We start from the raw sequence: 17,585 nt of genomic DNA on the forward strand, positions 1-17,585 counted from the left end.
TGGCAGAGAGAAGAAATTTTCATCCCATCAGTGCAGGTGATTCAAAAGCTAGGACTCAGAGGCGAAAGAACAGTGCTGGTGCCTGCTGCACCAATTTTCAGCAATGATCGCTTTGACACTTGATATTTTGACAATGCTTCCCTGCCCTTCATCTCTGGGGCTTCTAATTCTGTGATTGGCAGGAGACCAGCGAGGGGAGGGTTGAGCCTATTGGATTTAGTGCATTAAACATGCAATTTGGAGATTGCTATGTCCGCTGAAAGCTTGAAAATCTTCACAATGAATATTTTATTTCAATCAGATCAGCTCTTTATGCAGAAGTAAATAACTAAACATACTGTAACTGGGAGTCTGATGCTTTAAGTGAGAAGCATGAAATAATCTCTGACAGTGGTTCCATCTTCTTCACATCACGATAATTAAGCTGAAGTTGCAAGAAGACCACAGGACCAGTCTAAATGAATGAAAGTTTGTTTCTAATTTCAGAAATAATAATACCTTATAATAATCTTCTACTCACAATGCAACTGATTTATGCCTTTGACCTAGATTTTCAGTCTGGATTACACTGACCTTCAGTGATGAGAAGCATGGTTTTCAACCAGCAGTAACTTTCAATATTTAAATAAACATGTCACACTAGCCTGGGCAAAACAGCCAAAGTGCAGCAGGCAATCATCGTAATGGCGTGAGGATGGGGGGAGGGAAAGGATGAGAAGGGGGATGTGCTCCCCAAAATCTTTTGGCATTAATTATATGCCCTCATCCCCGAAAATCAGATCCTGAACTTACCCCAACTTCCCATCCCCAAACCATGACACATTTATCTTTGTTCAGGTATAAACCTCAGACTTATGCTTCCTGCTGTCAAAAGCAATTTGTTGACCGGTCTGGTTGCTTGTGACTAATGTTGAGAGGAAGCTGTGGTAACCATTAAAACTTTGGCTGCATTCCCAGTGTTCTTTGCTCATGCTGTATCCTCACACACCTGCTGTAAGACAAAACATTCCTTAGAAGGATTTTTTTCTTTATTTTTAAACACACATTTTCTTTAAAAAATATAAGAACAGCTGCAAACTTTATAGAAGATGAGTGATGATTCTGTGCTTTTTTTCTTCTTTTAGGAAGACAAAAACTGATGTAAAATTATTCACTAATTACTATAGCAATAAATCCTCTATTACGAATACAATCATTCTATTTTACATCTTCACTTTGCACGTTTCCCGTAAACAACACACTCAAGAGCTTTCGAGTAAAAGTGCTTCAATTGCGAGATTCTGTTCCTTGAACTAAGAGAACACATGAAAACCTATGAAAAAACTATAAACACAATTATGTTGGACTTCGCTTTCATGGCTTCTTCAATATGCTGCCTCTTGGAAATGCACACAAATTCTCTGGGATCTCTCTCCATTCCTGCATACACAGGCAACATGTTCATCAAAGTTGTCATTAAATCCCCAAATGCTACAAAGGAAAGCAGGAAAACAAACTTTCTTAAAATATTTTTTACTCCATTCATAAAGTTACAAAGTCAATGCACAGAACGAACTGGGCAGATCCAAATCCATCTCTCTGTTTGCTCCAAAAACTAAATTCAAATTGAATCCAATTCATGGTCCCACAAACACTGCTGACACCTCAATTCTGCCTTGCTACTATTGCTTAATGCCCCGTAACAGTTAATCAGTTGGAGCAGGACATTTTATGTGGAACAGTGACATTGTGAGGCCCTCTGCATAAATTGGAAGCAAACCTTCTGCCATGTTCATTTGTTGTGTTGAGTGATTAGGGTGGCACAGTGGTCAGCACTGCTGCCTCACAGCACCAGGGACCCGGGTTCAATTCAAGCCTTGGGTGACTGTCTATGTGGAATTTGCATTTTCTCCCCGTGTCTGCATGGGTTTCCTCCGGGTGCTCCGGTTTCCTCCCACAGTCCAAAGATGTTAGGTTGATTGGCCATGCTAAATTGACCCTTAATGTCGTGGGGACTAGCAGGGTAAATGGGTGGGGTTATGGGGATAGGGTCTGGGTGGGATTGTGGTTATTGCTGACTCGATGGGCCTTCTTCTGCACTGTAGGGATTCCATGATTATTTTTTGAGTTTGGTAATCTTGAAGAAATTCACGTGTACCGGATACTTGACATATCTTCACATGTAGGTGATTGGACACGCTTCCAGAGCATGTTCTGGTAGCAGGAAGCTTGTTTACAAGCAACATCAGGAAAGTCACTTGCAATTTGAGCTGTCAGTGTTCCCCCTCACTGACATATATTCAGAAAATGTGGGCTATTATCTAGTGAACTAGATGAAGTAATGGATACTGTCTCTGCACAAACGCGGGAATTAAGGAATATCTGATTTATAGAAAAGCGTGTCTGGACATTGAGCGAAACGTGAAAAGCTCTTAATCAGTTCCAGAAATACGGCTTGGATGATGTGGCAAATTGGATTGTCTTTTTGACTCTTTCACACATCCTGGTGCTTCAAAACAAGAAGCTAGGGCAGCACAGTGACAGAGTGGTATGGTGGCACAGTGGGTAGCACTGCTGCCTCACAGCGCCAGGGACCCGGGTTCAATTCCCAGCTTGGGTCACTGTCTGTGCGAAGTCTCCACGTTCTCCCCGTGTCTGCATGGGTTTCCTTCCAGTGCTCCGGTTTCCTCCCACAGTCCGAAAGACGTGCTGATTAGGTGCCTTGGCCATGCTAAAGTCTCTCTCGGCGTACCCTAACAGGCGCTGGCCAGAGTGTGGCAACTAAGGAATCTTCAAAGTAACCTCACTGCAGTGTTAAATGTAAGCCTACTTGTGACTAATAAATAAACTTTACTTAACAAATGTCTGTGAAGCCGACCACAGAACGCCACCTTCCGAAAAACTAATAAACTGAATTCCAAGTCTGTGATGGAAAGGAAGACAGAGAAAAGCCACTGACACCATCAAGTCTATGATTTGAAACCCACAGAAAAAATCCAAGGCAAAAAGATACTATTTAGCCCAGCCCCAGCCAGAGGCTATTTTGGTGCTGCCCCGATGCCATCAGTTCATTCTTTACTTTAAGGAACACTAAGTTCATTCCCTTTCCTTCTTCAAATAAAAAAAATCAAGCAGTGCATTCTAAAACCTTCAGCTTTTCCTTCCAATAGGTGTCACTCCTGTTCTCTTTTAAACGTGTGATGGATCTCAAATCAACCAAAGTCACAACCAACTCTATTCCACATCTCCACTGCCCACGAGAAGAAAAGCTGTTTCGCTTTCTCCCAGACATCTGATGACAATCGAGCAAAACCATCAGAGGCCAGTCCATACTATTGACCCTGCTTGGGAAATTTAACTGTGGTATCAACACAATCAATACCAGCATGTTCCACAGAGCCTTGGTCATTCCTTATTTCATCAATCACATTATAAACCAGATATTCCCCCATGGTGGCTCCCTCTGGGCAGAAGTAATCAATATTTGGAGGGGAATGCCTATAAATCCCAAATTACGATGAAGGATTAACAGAAATACCACAGAACTCATGTACTTTTTTATAAACTAGCAACAGGTGAAACCTGTGAAAGTACAATAGCAACAACAACAACAACAGCACTACCAATGACTTGTATTTATATAGCACCTTTAATCTCCCAAGGTGCATTACAGGAGTGTCATCAAACAAAATTCGACACCAAGTAACATAAGGTGATATTAGGGCAGATGACGAAAGGTTTTGCCAAAGAGGTAGGTTTTAAGGAGCATTTTTTACAGTGGAATGAAAGGCAAAGAGTTTTTGAGAGGGAATTCCAGAGCTTAGGGCCTTGGGAGCTGAAGGGATGGCCACTAATGGTGGAACAATTATAATTGGGAATGTTCAAGAGGCCGAATTAGATCTCTTGGGAGATTTGGGGGACTGGAGGAGGTGACAGGGAGGGGAAAATGCCATAAGCAAGTTGAAAACAAGCCTCAACTAATAAAGGGAAAATATCCCATATGTCTCCTTAACCACCTTATTGACCAGTCCTACTGACTTCAGGAATCCCTGGGCATAAAATCCAAGGCTTCTCTGCTCCTTTACACTACGCAGCATTTATTGTGTATTCTCTTGCCTTGTTTACCCTATCCAAATGCATTGCTTCAAACTTCTCCAGGCTGAATTCCATGTGTCACTTTTCTGCCCACCTGGCAGATCCTGCAACCCACAATTTGCTACTTCATTATCAACCACAATGCCTCTTTTTGTATCATCTGTAAACTCCTTTATTATACATTATACCTGATATGATGTGTCTTCAAAAACACCCATTCATCATTACACTTCACTGCTTGCCACTGAGACAATTTTTGATCCAACTACTACTCTCCCTTGGATACTACCTTTCTGGCCGGTCAGCCATGTGGGACCTTGCTAAAATCAATATAGATTACATCAAATTCACTACCCTCATCAACCCTCCTTGTTACCACCTCAAAGAATTACACCAAGTTATTCAGGCACAACATTCCCATAACAAATCCATGCTGACTGTCTCTAATTAATCCATGACTTTCTAATCAACAATTTAGAATGGACAATGACTTTGGTTTTCCCAAGATTTATTTGAAGGAAATTTCTGCTCATCCAGAGCTGAATGTCGGTCAAGTAGTCTGATAATTTAGAGACAGTGGAGGGACCAAGAATGTTGATGGTGAGGTAGAGCTGGACATATCCAGTGTACATTGGGAAACTGATGTTGCCAGGGGAGAGAATGGAGATGGGAAATCAGAGGGGGCCAATGATCAATCCTTGTGGAAGACCAGAGGTAACAGCTCAGGGATGGAAAGCCATTGCAAAACTCTACCATGTGATCAATGAAATGGAACTGGGCAAATGCAGTTCCACCCAGCTGGATGATGGTGGAGTGGTGTTGGAGGAGAATGGTGTAGCTAACCTTGTCAAAGGTTGCAGACAGGTTGAGAAGGACAAGGAGGGAAAGTTTAACTTTGGCATAGTCACAGAGGAGCTGTTTTGGAACTGCGACAAGGGCATAAATCATATGGAAGAGATACAAACATTGGAAATGTGAGAAGATGGACACTGATTTGTGAGTTGACAGACCTTGGTGGGGAAAAGAAGCTTGTAGATGGGGAGGAAGTTTGCAAGGATGGAGAGGTCAAATGTTGGCATTTGAAGAGAGTGGCGATGGTGGTTTGAAGGTGATGGGGGATAGTATCTGAAGACAAGAGTTTGTTAACAATGTCACCTGATATGGGAGCCATGGGTGGTCATTAGTTTAGTGGGAATAGGGTCAAGCAAGCAGAAAGTAGTCTTATGGACAAGAGGAGCTAAGAGGGCATGAGAGGAAATAGAAAAGAAACTAGAGAAAGGTTCACAAAAAGGACTAGAACAGGGGTCGGGTGGGGAGAAGCTTTGGAGAACATTTTTCCCAACGGGCTAGAAGAGGGAAGTGGCAGAGACAACTGATTGGATCATCTCAATCTTAGTGACAAAGAAGTTCATGAACTCTTAATGCTTGTTGTCAGATGTACAGATGGAAGAGAGAAGGGTTTACAAAGACTCAATAGTGAACTAAAGCCAGAGATTATCTTTGCATTCCAGGTTTTTCTGGAATAGTGAGTGGTTTTACAGATGAGAGCAAGAACAGATGATGCTTTACAGCCAGAACAGAAGGAAGTAGGGGTGGGAGGGGGAATGTGGGTGGAGAGCAATACAAGGAAGTGATCTTGGATTGCCTTGTCTGTGATCGAAATGAAAGGAGGGGCTCGGAGAGGTAAATAGACCAGAAATTAAAAAACACAGAGAGTAAAGTGGAAATAGAAGAGATGGACTCGGGTCAGCTAAAGCACGCACTGTAATGGACACAAAGAAATCAGGTTACATAGGCTTGGTTACATAACAATTACTAGGATATATAAAACTTGGCATAAATGGGGAAAAGAGAGGAGACAATGTGAAATGTTCAAAATTATATAATATCCCACAAAAATAGTTTTACTTATCTTCCTGTTCTTATATATATATTACACAAGCTACAACTGTCTAAATGTAGGTCAGATGCACTGACAGTGATTTTCAAGCACACAGCCTATTCTATCACTACTGAACCATGAACTGAAAAATACTGCAAATGTGCAGTATTGATTATATATTGAAACGGTTTAGTTGCCATTTTTCAAGAGGCTGAATTGTGATTCAATGAAAAGTGTGCATGATTGGACCGAACATCACACTTCTGTCAAAGTTATCTACATGACAGTCCACTTAACAGAGATCTTGGAGGACGTTCATCCAAGTGGTTTTTTTTACAACACCATCGAACGATTCGTAAAGTCAAATCTGACCAGTGCCATTTCGCTCCAAAAGTATACTGGAAGCAACAAGCAACAATAAATACTTTGAAAAGGAGCATCGTGATGCTTTGTCATGATGAGAGTATTCATTTTCTGAATCTACTGGCATATCTACTCGAGGAAAATCATGCATCACTGAGGCCTCTACTGCAGAATCTTTACCCCCACCCCATTGCTTCACCCACTGTTCTTTGAAACACAATGCAACCATTTAAACCTTGTAATCTTTCCGTCAGATATTACTCTACTGTTATAGTACCTATATTGCCGATGCGATGAGTGAGGTACTCTAACCGATCAAAATGATGGTGTGTGACAAAAGAAAATATAAAATTCCTGAAGATCCTATTCTAAATTGAAGTGATCTATAAATTCAGATACATTTAAAAACAGCTGTGCATGAAAACTCAATATAAAAACTTTACTCTGCTTTCTTTAACCTACCAAAAGCTTATTAACAGCAATGTTAAAATGGGCAATGCAATCTGTGAATTTGGATTATCTACAATAAAATGGGAATGCTTCCATCAAAGCAGCCTTTACAGTAGGTGAGTTTTGCAATCTAAAAGTTATTAAAGCTGTGCCCTTGTTGTCCAAAGATACACAATTCTCATCAAATGTTCACCAAACACTAGTTGCACTAGAAAATTAGTAGTCTGTACTAGTTGTTTTGTGTGTGTTTTTGTCTTCAAGCCAGAACAAGTCTATTTTTGATTTCTCAGGTACACGGTTACTCTACTGAGGGATGACTAATGAATCCTGGAATCTTAGCCCTAAGTTTCCTATGCAGTTACAGCATACACCATGCACAGACTGGTGATGAAGCAGATTTACAATATCCAGGGTCATTAGTTAATCAAATACAAACAGATTGCTGAATGTTAAATTAAGTATGAAATGGTGATGATAAGTAACAAGTCCAGAGCATTAAAACTCTGGAGGAAAGGCAATTAACAGTCCAGATCTGACTGACTCAGACTTCAGCAGGTTTCCCAGTCTCAGGCAAATCATCTGGTGAACAGAGGGAGACAAGTGAGGGAGCAATCCACACACCATTCAGATACATCTTCTGATGGATCGACCAAGTATTGGCATTGAAATTAGCCACAGAATCAACCATGGACGCAGATTTTCCTGCCTTCTTGATTGATGCACCCAACACAGAATTTGGGGTAGTGGGAATTAGAGGTTAGGGGAGAGATAACTCAGCCTGGAGAACATTCAAACATTAAAACATTATTCACGCAATGCTTACAATTTGACAACCCACCAGAGATCTGAGTCACTGTGCTAAGAACAGGGCAAAATTGCCACTTGAATAATGGAGTCAGAGGGAAAGGACAGATGGAGTTTTCATTGGAGAATTACACTAGATTAGGGCCTGTGAAACAAAAACAGACAATCTGGCTTTAAGAGTGTTTTGTGTAAGGCCGACTACACTAAGCTTCGTGATCCACTGGAATATCTACGCCTGCGTACAAAAGGGTTGGGAGGACAATACTGGTGAGGGTGGTTGTAGGGTGGGGGTGGAGGAGGCAGAGGTGGCTGATGAGTGGTTTTCACAGGTGTTCCTTGAAGCCGGTCTTCTTTTAACTTGCGAGGAGTGGAGCTAGTGGAGTTGGTGTCCATTCCCGTTTGATGGATAGGCGTCTCATTCTGAGGGGTGTCCAACTTGTCCGTTTTCACCGGGAGTACTATGACGTTGACAATCTGTTGGCACTGCAGTAGTGTTTCAGGGAGATGGTCCACAGCTCCTGTCACTGCTGAGTTTTCTTGCTTGATGTTAAGGAGGGTGCTCTGCTGGACTGCGCATTCCTGGTTCCCCACTGAACTGTGCTGGTAGGCTTGAAGCCTGTTGTGAATTGACACCTAGATTAGAAACAGTCAACACATTATTACTTTATATATCATTATATATTTTCAGCAAGTTGCTCTTGTTTTTCATGGCTAAGGATTATGAAGAAAAGACACTAATTAGTTTGAGATTTTTCTCACACTGTGCTTTGCAATTGTTTCATAAGATATGATCTGACTTCAGGAATAGATGATTTTTTAAAAAACGTTATGGTTATTACCGAACTCTTTGGAATAAAGTTTCTGCTTTGTGTGCAATTGGTGATTCTGGTACATATTGTGCCCAAAATTGCACCTGTTTTGAAAAGACTTTACCCCGGGTTTACGTTCAAACTCACTTGCATATTTCTGTATGTCAAAATCTGCCATGAATCAGCACAATCAGGCCATGCTTTAAAATGTAAATTTATTAAATAAAATTTACATTAAAAATATTCTTTGATATGTGCAAGAGTGTTTTTTCGGTAATACAATGGAAAATGGGGTTTATCAAAAAAATAACATTTTATTGGGAACAGAAGAGTAGGAGTAGGCCATTCGGCCCATCCAGCCTGGTCCGCCATTCGACTAAATCATGGGTTATCGTCCAGCTCAAGACAACTTTCCTGTGATATTCCCATATCCCTTCCTGCCACTAGTAACCAGAAAACGTTTGATTTCTGTCTTGAACATGCTCAGTGTTTGTGCTGCCAAAGCTCTCTGGGATAGAGAATTCCAAAGATTCACCACCCTCTGAGTGGAGAAATTCCTCCTCAGCTCAGCCCTAAATTGCCTTACCTCCACCACCCTCCCCTCACTCTGAGAGTGTATCTTTTGGTTCTAGATTCATCAGCCAGGGGAAACCCATCCTGCCTACATGTATTCACAATGCCTACCCATCACATATCAGTAACACGATTTTAAATCACTGAAAACAAATAGTTTGTGGCATACCCCTTTTAGTAAGACTTTGACAGGAATGGGACAGTCAGATCATCCCTGCAAAGTTCAGGCCAATGGCTTTGTTTCTACACAACTGGACCACTAAAAATCCCCTCCTGTATCTTTCACACTGTCTCTGTGTCAAGGGAACAGTGCCCAGAGGATGACTAGAAATGACATCCACACTTGTAACTTCATTGCAATTTTATAAATTGTTGCTATTTGCAAAGATGAAATTCTCTCAAACCTCTCTCTCCCCCCTTTAGTTGAAATGGCACATTGCCATCATAATCCTGGAATTTAAAACGGGGAGAGATAAAGTCACTGTAGATGCTATATATAAAGCATCAGAATAAACATCTGTAAGAGAGAAGCTGTGGTGTGTTTTTATGGTCATGTAAATCAGGTCTCAGTGAAGTACAGTGTTCACTCTTTGTCATTTCCAGAAACAGCACTGTAATTTACAACACATAAACTGTTCTTCACAACATGGTCAGTATCATCAGTTAAAGTCACAGGTCACTTTGTATCGTGGGAGACCCATTTGAACTGAACTGGTCACCAATATGTTGCGCTATAACAAAGGGCACAAAATTGCTATTAAAATAAGGGCAAGGCTAATGGTACTTGTCAGTATTTAAGTGCAAATGTCACTGCTTTTTCAAATGAAGATAGATACGTGATTAAATGCGGAAATCAAGAAATTGATGTGGGAGAGATATTCTGCCATCATCTTTCTAAGAATGGATTCTCGCTATCTGTCTACACATTCAAGTGCACTGAATAGCGTGAAGTTGCTTTATTTACATGTAGATATTAATTAAACTTCTCACAGAAAGCTTAGAATACCATTCTTTGGTCCAAAGGCACACCATCAGTTTTCACATGTATGTTGATGACACCCAGCTTGATCTCTACTCCACTGTTGCTAAGTTATCAGACTGATTATCCATCATCCAGTATTGGATAAGCAGGAACTTTTGCCAATTAAACATGGGAAGACTGTAGCCAGTGTTTTCGATTCCAGCTCCAAACTTTGTTCCCGAGCTGCCAACCCCATGCTTCTCCCTGGCAACAGGTTAAGATTAAAACAGTCTATCACACAATCACAGAATTACTACAGCGCCAAAGGAGGCCATTTGGCCCAATGTATCTGCACTGGCTCTCCAAATGATCAATTTATTTAATACCATTCTCCCTCCTTCTTAGCACAGCCCTGAACATTGTTCCTTTTCAATGACAAGTCAAATTCCCTTCTGAATGTCTTGATTGAACCTGCCTCCACTACACTCAGTCTGTTTGCAACCTTGGTGTTATATTTGACTCCAAGAGAAGCTTCCAGCCACATATTCGCACTGTCACAAAGATTGCCTATTTCCATTCTTGTAACATCTCCTGACTTCACCTTGCCTCAGCTCATCTGCTGTTGAAACCTTCATCTATGTCTTTATTATCCCTTGATTTGATAGTTCCACCACATTCTTGGCTGGTCTCCCAAATTCTAGCCCCTATGAACTTGAGGTCATCCAGGACACTGCTGCCTGTGTTTAATTCATGGTAAGACAGTATACCTATTACCCTTGTGCTTGCTGACCTATGTTGCCTCTCAGCCGGGAAATGGTTTGATTAAAAAATGTTCTTCCTTGCTTTCAAATCTCTCTATAACCTCATAGAGTCATAGAGGTTTACAGCATGGAAACAGGCCCTTCAGCCCAACTTGTCCATGCCGCCCTTATTTTTTTTTTAAACCCCTAAGCTAATCCCAATTGCCCGCATTTGGCCCATATCCCTCTATACCCATCGTACCCATGTAACTATCTAAATGCTTTTTAAAAGATAAAATTGTACCCGCCTCTATTACTACCTGTGGTAGCTTGTTCCAGACACTCACCACCCTCTGTGTGAAAAATTCTCCCTCTGGATACTTTTGTATCTCTCCCCTCTCACCTTAAACCTATGCCCTCTAGTTTTAGACTCCCCTACCTTTGGGAAAAGATATTGACTATCTACCTTGTCTATGCCCCTCATTATTTTATAGACCTCTATAAGGTCACCCCTCAGCCTCCTACGCTCCAGAGGAAAAAGTCCCAGTCTATTCAGCCTCTCCTTATAACTCAATCCATCAAGTCCCGGTAGCATCCTAGTAAATCTTTTCTGCACTCTTTCTAGTTTAATAATATCCTTTCTATAATAGGGTGACCTGAATTGCACACAGTATTCTAAGTGTGGTCTTACCAATGTCTTGTACAACTTCAACAAGATGTCCCAACTCCTTTATTCAATGTTCTGACCAATGAAACCAAGCATGCCGAATGCCTTCTTCACCACTCTGTCCACCTGTGACTCCACTTTCAAGGAGCTATGAACATCCTTCTTATCTCTGCAAACTCCTCCACACCATCCTCTGAAATAGCTCCATTCATCAAATTGTGGCCTCCTGTGCATCCCTGATTCTAACCATATCACCATTGCTGGCAATGCCATCAGTTGCCTACACACTAACCTCCCTACACCACTCCACCTCTCAACTTCACATCCCTCTTTTAGGATTGCCCTTAAAACCTACATTTTTGACCAAACTTTTAGACATCTGACCTAACGTCTCTTTACGTATGCTCCTGTGAAGCATCTTGGGACGTTTATTATGTTAAAAAAAGTTGTTGAAAGTTAAATGAAGTCATTTCAAATCTATGTAACTTTATAACAACGTGCTAAGTTTTAATTACCTCTCTGGCACGGAATCATTTTTACTATCTGTTCACAGGATGTGGGTGCCTCTGGTTAGGCCACCATTTTTATTATCCATCATTAATTTCCCTTGAGAGGTAGTGGTGAGCCACCTTCTGGAACTGCTGGAGTCCCTGTTGTGTAGATACACCAACAGGGCTGTTAGGGAATTGCAGGATTTTGATCCATCAGCAATGACAGAATGAAGATGCATTGTCAAGTTGGATGATGTGTGGCTTGGAGGGGAACTTGCTGATCTTATATTCTCATGTATCTGCTGCCCTAGGTGGTAAAGGTGTGGAGTGTGTGTGGAGGTGCTGAGATATAGAAGTATGAAGTCTCTTTCTTCCAAAAATCCTTTATCTTTCATCCTCTTTTCCTCTTTCTCCCTTAATTCCATTTTTTGGTCCTTCTATGTAGCTCCTTTTCTGTACCTGAAATGAAATTGAACCCACCAGTCTAACTTAAAAGTCTTGGTTCAACCTCTTCAGTCCGTTAGTGAAGAAAATAAACAGTTGCTTGCCTTGTTCACTCCGACCCCCATTGCCCTGTAGAGAGCACCATACATTTTCAGCATATACCTCCAGGAAATTGAAGGGCAAAATTTCAGAGAAATTAAAATGGACAAGGGCAAGTCTAACTAAAACGGTTCATCAGTCTGCACTACAGCAATTTATCAGATCATTCTCTTTTGTAAGATCTGCCTCTGCCTTACCAGCAGAGAGTACAATTCCACAGTCAGAAATACATATTTATTACTGTTATCTATTAACGAGAAAAAAGATTACAAACATGGAAAATATGTAGAAAGTCTGGGAAAAACAGATAACGTAGGTTCTCTCAATTTCCCACCATACTTCAGCAAGAAAATGGTGTAAACCACTATTTATGCCATTGCACCAAGATTTCTAATAATAAACTGGGAAAATCCTATGGAAATTCTAGCTAATAGCATCAACTGTTGTGCCATTGTTTGAATGCGCCAATATGAAAACTCAAGGGTCATGTTCTTCTTTTACAAATGTATAATATAACAACTTAAAAACCTTGCCACATATATGAGATATTTCAGTGATCCTTGTGGAGAAAGAAGTACACTCAAATGGAAGACATGTTTGAGGATCAGACTGACTATTTGGCACCCTGACTTGACCTGCGCTTGCTCTGTGTGTCATCCTGACTGATAGAATGAGATTGCAAAATTCGCTCTATCCTCTCATCACTTTTATATCCTTGTGATGAAACTTGCTCACATCTCTAAAAACGTTTCTCTTGTCCCAATCCAAAATATGGTTACATAGACAGAATCTATTTGACACACCATGTGCAATTCTGGTCATCACCATGTGGTGAAAAGGATATTATTACATTTAGAAAAAAGTGACAGGATGGATCAATGACAATAGCTCATTTTTAACCCAGGCCGTGAATCGGGTAGACAGGGCTGAAGAGGACTGAGTTTGGCTGTGTTATTAATGCCCAGGAACTTTAATTCCTGTACCTCACCTGCGCACTTCTGGTTGGTTGTCCATCCAAGAAGCCAGCCAAGAGGCAGTAGCTGATTGGAGGACAGGAGTGAACTGAAGGGTAGCAGGAGGTCGCAAGGCTGTTCAATTCCTGTAGAGCTCAATATGCTATGGGGATTGACTTCACAATCGGAAGACAGAAAACCTGGAGAAAAATTCTTGTTCCTCCTGACCCCATAAGGAAAGTAAAAAGATTTAACTATTTTAGCCTCTTCCAGTTTGACTCTTCTTTCTGATCAGTCATGGGGAGAGGAGTATGTACACGGTGGAGAGTGGAATAGCCGTGGGGTTTGGTGGGGAGTTAGACATCGGGGAGGGAGTCAGTCATCAGGGATACATTCGGGAGGGAGTTCGAGAAAATCATCATGGGAATTGGCAGGGAAGTCGGATATTAGTGGGGATGACGGACAATGTGGGGAGGAGATTGACATCCAGGCTGTGGAGTTGGATGTTAGGGTGAGGGTGGACATTGGGGGTGGCGCCAGACTATGAGCAAGAAGCAGACACTGGGATGAGCCCCCTTGTGTGGGATTCTGATCTTGGAAAGAGTGCCTGATCGTGGGGATGGAAGCAGTTTGGTCTGAGGGGCCGGCGAGAGGTACTCCAGCTCCTCCTGGCCCACAAGCAGGGCTGGAGAGGCATGTACCAGTTCCATCCAGCCATCCCCCAACACTCCAGCTGGCCAGTGATAAATCTAGAGCAAAAATAAAACCTTTGGCACAGAGCCTCATTGGAATATTTTAATGAATGGTTAGACACCTGCCCACCAACTCACCCATGTTAAAATCAGAAATAGGTGGGATGGAGGAGGGTAGGGCTGCGTTTCACATTTTATTTCATTTTAATCACAGTTACAATGTAATAAGTAACTTAAATAAAATTGAAGCATATTTGTCAGTTGCAGTGTGAATGCTCTGCTCCTGGGTGATAATGGTGTATTGTGACCATGCACACAAGATATGCGTTTGCCATTTCCTGGCTGGAAATCAACACTACAGCTACCAGACCTCCAATTGCCAATTGTAATTTACAAAAAACACTCGGATACTTTTTGTTATATGTTGCTTGTCTTTGCTTCATTTTTACTTCTAACAACTATTGATGAACGTGGCAACAAGTATGGGGGCTATTTGAATATACAGGAACATCAGCCTAACATTCACTCATTGAGCACCTAAATCTGAGCAGAAAATTGAAATTTTGTAGTGCAGCGGGCTGGGAGTCTCTAGCGGAGGCCGTTTCATGGGCGCCAGGGCCTACACAAGTCTCCGGCAGCCAGATTTCCAGTGCCGTCAGCTCCGCGCCGATTTCTGGCATGGAGCTGTATAAATTATTTAAATCCACACCTTACAACAATTTAAATATCATTAGCGGACCCAGGACGGAAATTTCCAGGCCAGCTAGCCTCTCCCCCCCTAACCCCGCCAGGAATATTTAACGCCAACAGAGTTTAGTATAGCTCCCCACTTGCGGGGAGCTGGCGGCCCTATCCCGCAGGAGTGAAATGGGACAATTGAGGCCCCCCCAGAGGGTCGGGCGCCGGGGGGGGGGTGCCCCCAGGCATTGCCATCTTGCCAGTGCTAGCCTGGGCCTCCTGGCGCTACCCAAGGGGCCAAGGCCCAGGGAGCATTTTGGAACTGCCCACCGGGGGGGGGGGGGGGGGGGGGGGGCAGGGCCTGATGAGGGCGTGGCCTCTGGAGGGGCAATCATTGGGCTGTGGGATCCCGCTGCCACTCTGCATTTGGGCTTAGTGACAGAGGGAGGGAGCCAGCGATCAGGGCGGGCCATCGGGGTGGGGGTCAGCTTGATGGGGGGGGACTGGGGCTGCAGTGTGGGCGGGGGTTGGCACTGTGGTGGGGGAAGTCGGGGCTGTTGGTAAGGAGTGGGGGAAATTGGGTGATCGGGGCTGCGGGGCTGGACAGCCAGGGGCGTGGCGGGGGGGGGCTGGCCTGGACAAGTTCGGGGGACCAGCAATCAGGCCGAGGTGGGGTCGTACGGCTGGTGATGCGGGGGCCACAGGGCTGGCCAGCGATTGAGCAGGTCAGCAATCGGGATGCCGGCAGTGTGGGGCTACTGCACATGCGCCAACCTCCGCTATGACAGATCGGTACATGCGCAGTGGCCCACTCAGCGCTATGCTGCCAGCCTCTCCAGTGGGAATATACCCCACCCACAGATTTTTAGAGTGATTTACGCCAGTGCACTCAGCAATGCACAGAGTGTGGGAGATTCATTTTGAAACTCCCACTGAAAAAAAAACAACATGAATTCGACACTTAGAATATTTTTGGGAAAATCGCCCCCATTTTCTTTTGAACATTATTTGTTAACATTTTTAAAATATTTACTCGTAATTATTTGGTTTGGTGATCACTTTGGAAAGCTCTCTTCTCATTATAATTCACTTTGAATGCAGTCCTATGTTTTACTCATTGAACTGGAATCCCTGTCCCTCTGTGGTCAATCGCTCCGCACCTCTCTCAGAGAATTGACTCAGCTAAATGTGCAGTGTTTCACTTTTAAAGATGTTAGTTCACGCCCCGCCGCTGGTGTAAACGAGGACGGAGAATTTGGCACTCAGCGGCGGGACCAGAGAACCCCACTGATGTGAATGGCTGGAAAATTATGACTCTGAAGTCAACAAGAATTACAGTTTGGCAAGAATTTGAACTGTTTTTTAATTCATTTGTGGGACATGGGCATCGCTGACTGGCCAGCATTTATTGCCCATCCCAAGGGCAATTGACAGTCAACCACATTGCTGTGGTTTCAGACTCACATGTAGGCCAGACCAGGTAAGGATGGCAGATTTCCTTCCCTAACAGCCACTCTATCGGGTGTCAATGAATTATAATGCAGCTTTTCTTTTGATTTGTGTATCTTTTACCTTGTCAATCTTGCTGAGATCATTGGGGGAAATATTTTGGAGGAGTTACTACCATTAAACAGTACAAGTAAGTTTGACCAGCATAGACACAATGCAAATGGCGTTCACTGAAACATCCTGAGCATTTCTGCTGATATAGAGCAGATGTTTCCCAAAACATTCTTGCTCAGCAACTTTCTCAGCTCGGCCTCCTTCTCCAAGATGAATAAAAAAAGGTAAAAGAAAGAACATATTGTTACCATTCACAGTGATTCTCCGTGAATGGTTCATAACAAAAGAGGACCTGATTGGTGCGTGGGATCATTTTGTTCTGCAGAAGTACATTGGTATAGAAAAAGTAAATGTGGGAAATGATTTCAAAGACATTGTCGGTCAGACAAAGAGCTGCAGGTTGATACCAGTGGAAGGTAAATTTAAGAATGATGCCAGGAAGCTCTTTACACAAGGAGTAATTATTGCATTGAACAGACCTGGGCATCGAGCAAAACAAAACCTTGGCATTATTTAACAAATATTCTGTACAGTGACGGGGTGAGAGTCAGATATATTCTCTGGATGGATGAATTTGCAAAAGCTAAACGGCCCTTCTCATTGGTATTTATTTTGTGCTCCTATAATATTTATTCAGTGCAAACTGTGTGATTCGCTGGTGGATTTGTAGATTTAAGATAATGTTACCTGCCTGCCAATTTGGTTGGAGTTTTCAGACAGGCTGAGTTCCTGGCAGCAGGGCTCCCCGAATACCTGATTCAAACACTGGTCAAGTAATTTCCGCAGTCGATGGCACGGCATACTTAGAGTGCTGCAAGTGCTTTATCAACATGATCTTTGTAGAAAACCTGAATACTTGCGTGATGGCCATTTTGAAATATTTGTAATCTTCTTTCAGATAGTTTGCAAATAAAGTATATTTTTGCAAAAAAAAATGCTATAAGGACTTTATCTGTTCATTGGCCACCAATAATCATGACGCATTAATAATGAAGCCATTGTACATTTTCCCTTTTAAGAAAGCGGTGAAGTGTTTGACAAAGTGGGGTAAGATGCCATCCAAATTATTCTTATTCTAGTTTCTGTAATCACAGAGGTCCATGAATGCTCATGCACTAAATTGCCAAATGAGTGCTAAAATGGCAGAATGCTCTACCCCTGGAGGCTGTGGATACTCAGTTATTGAGTATATCTAAAGCTTAGATCCATGGACACCAAGGAAATCATGGGATAGGATGGAAAATGGTGTTGAGGTAGAAGATAAGTCATAATGTTCTTGAATGGCAGAACAGGCTTGGAGGGCCATATAGCCTACTCCTGACCCTATGTTTTATGTTCAAAT

At 42.5% G+C, this 17,585-nt stretch overlaps 1 protein-coding gene across 1 annotated transcript in view; it reads right to left on the reverse strand.

Moving 5' to 3' along the window:
- Positions 1–7,116: 7,116 nt before the first annotated feature.
- The window catches only part of iqsec3a (IQ motif and Sec7 domain ArfGEF 3a), a 237,961-nt gene continuing 227,492 nt past the window's right edge, over positions 7,117–17,585 (reverse strand). Inside the window, exon 13 of the mRNA XM_078220002.1 lies at positions 7,117–8,206. Within this exon, the coding sequence (XP_078076128.1) occupies positions 7,772–8,206 (435 nt within the window). The 3' untranslated portion in view covers positions 7,117–7,771. The remainder of the gene's footprint in view (positions 8,207–17,585) is intronic.

This window comes from Mustelus asterias, chromosome 9 (assembly GCF_964213995.1).
Source record: "Mustelus asterias chromosome 9, sMusAst1.hap1.1, whole genome shotgun sequence".
In the NCBI taxonomy this organism is placed as follows: domain Eukaryota; kingdom Metazoa; phylum Chordata; class Chondrichthyes; order Carcharhiniformes; family Triakidae; genus Mustelus; species Mustelus asterias.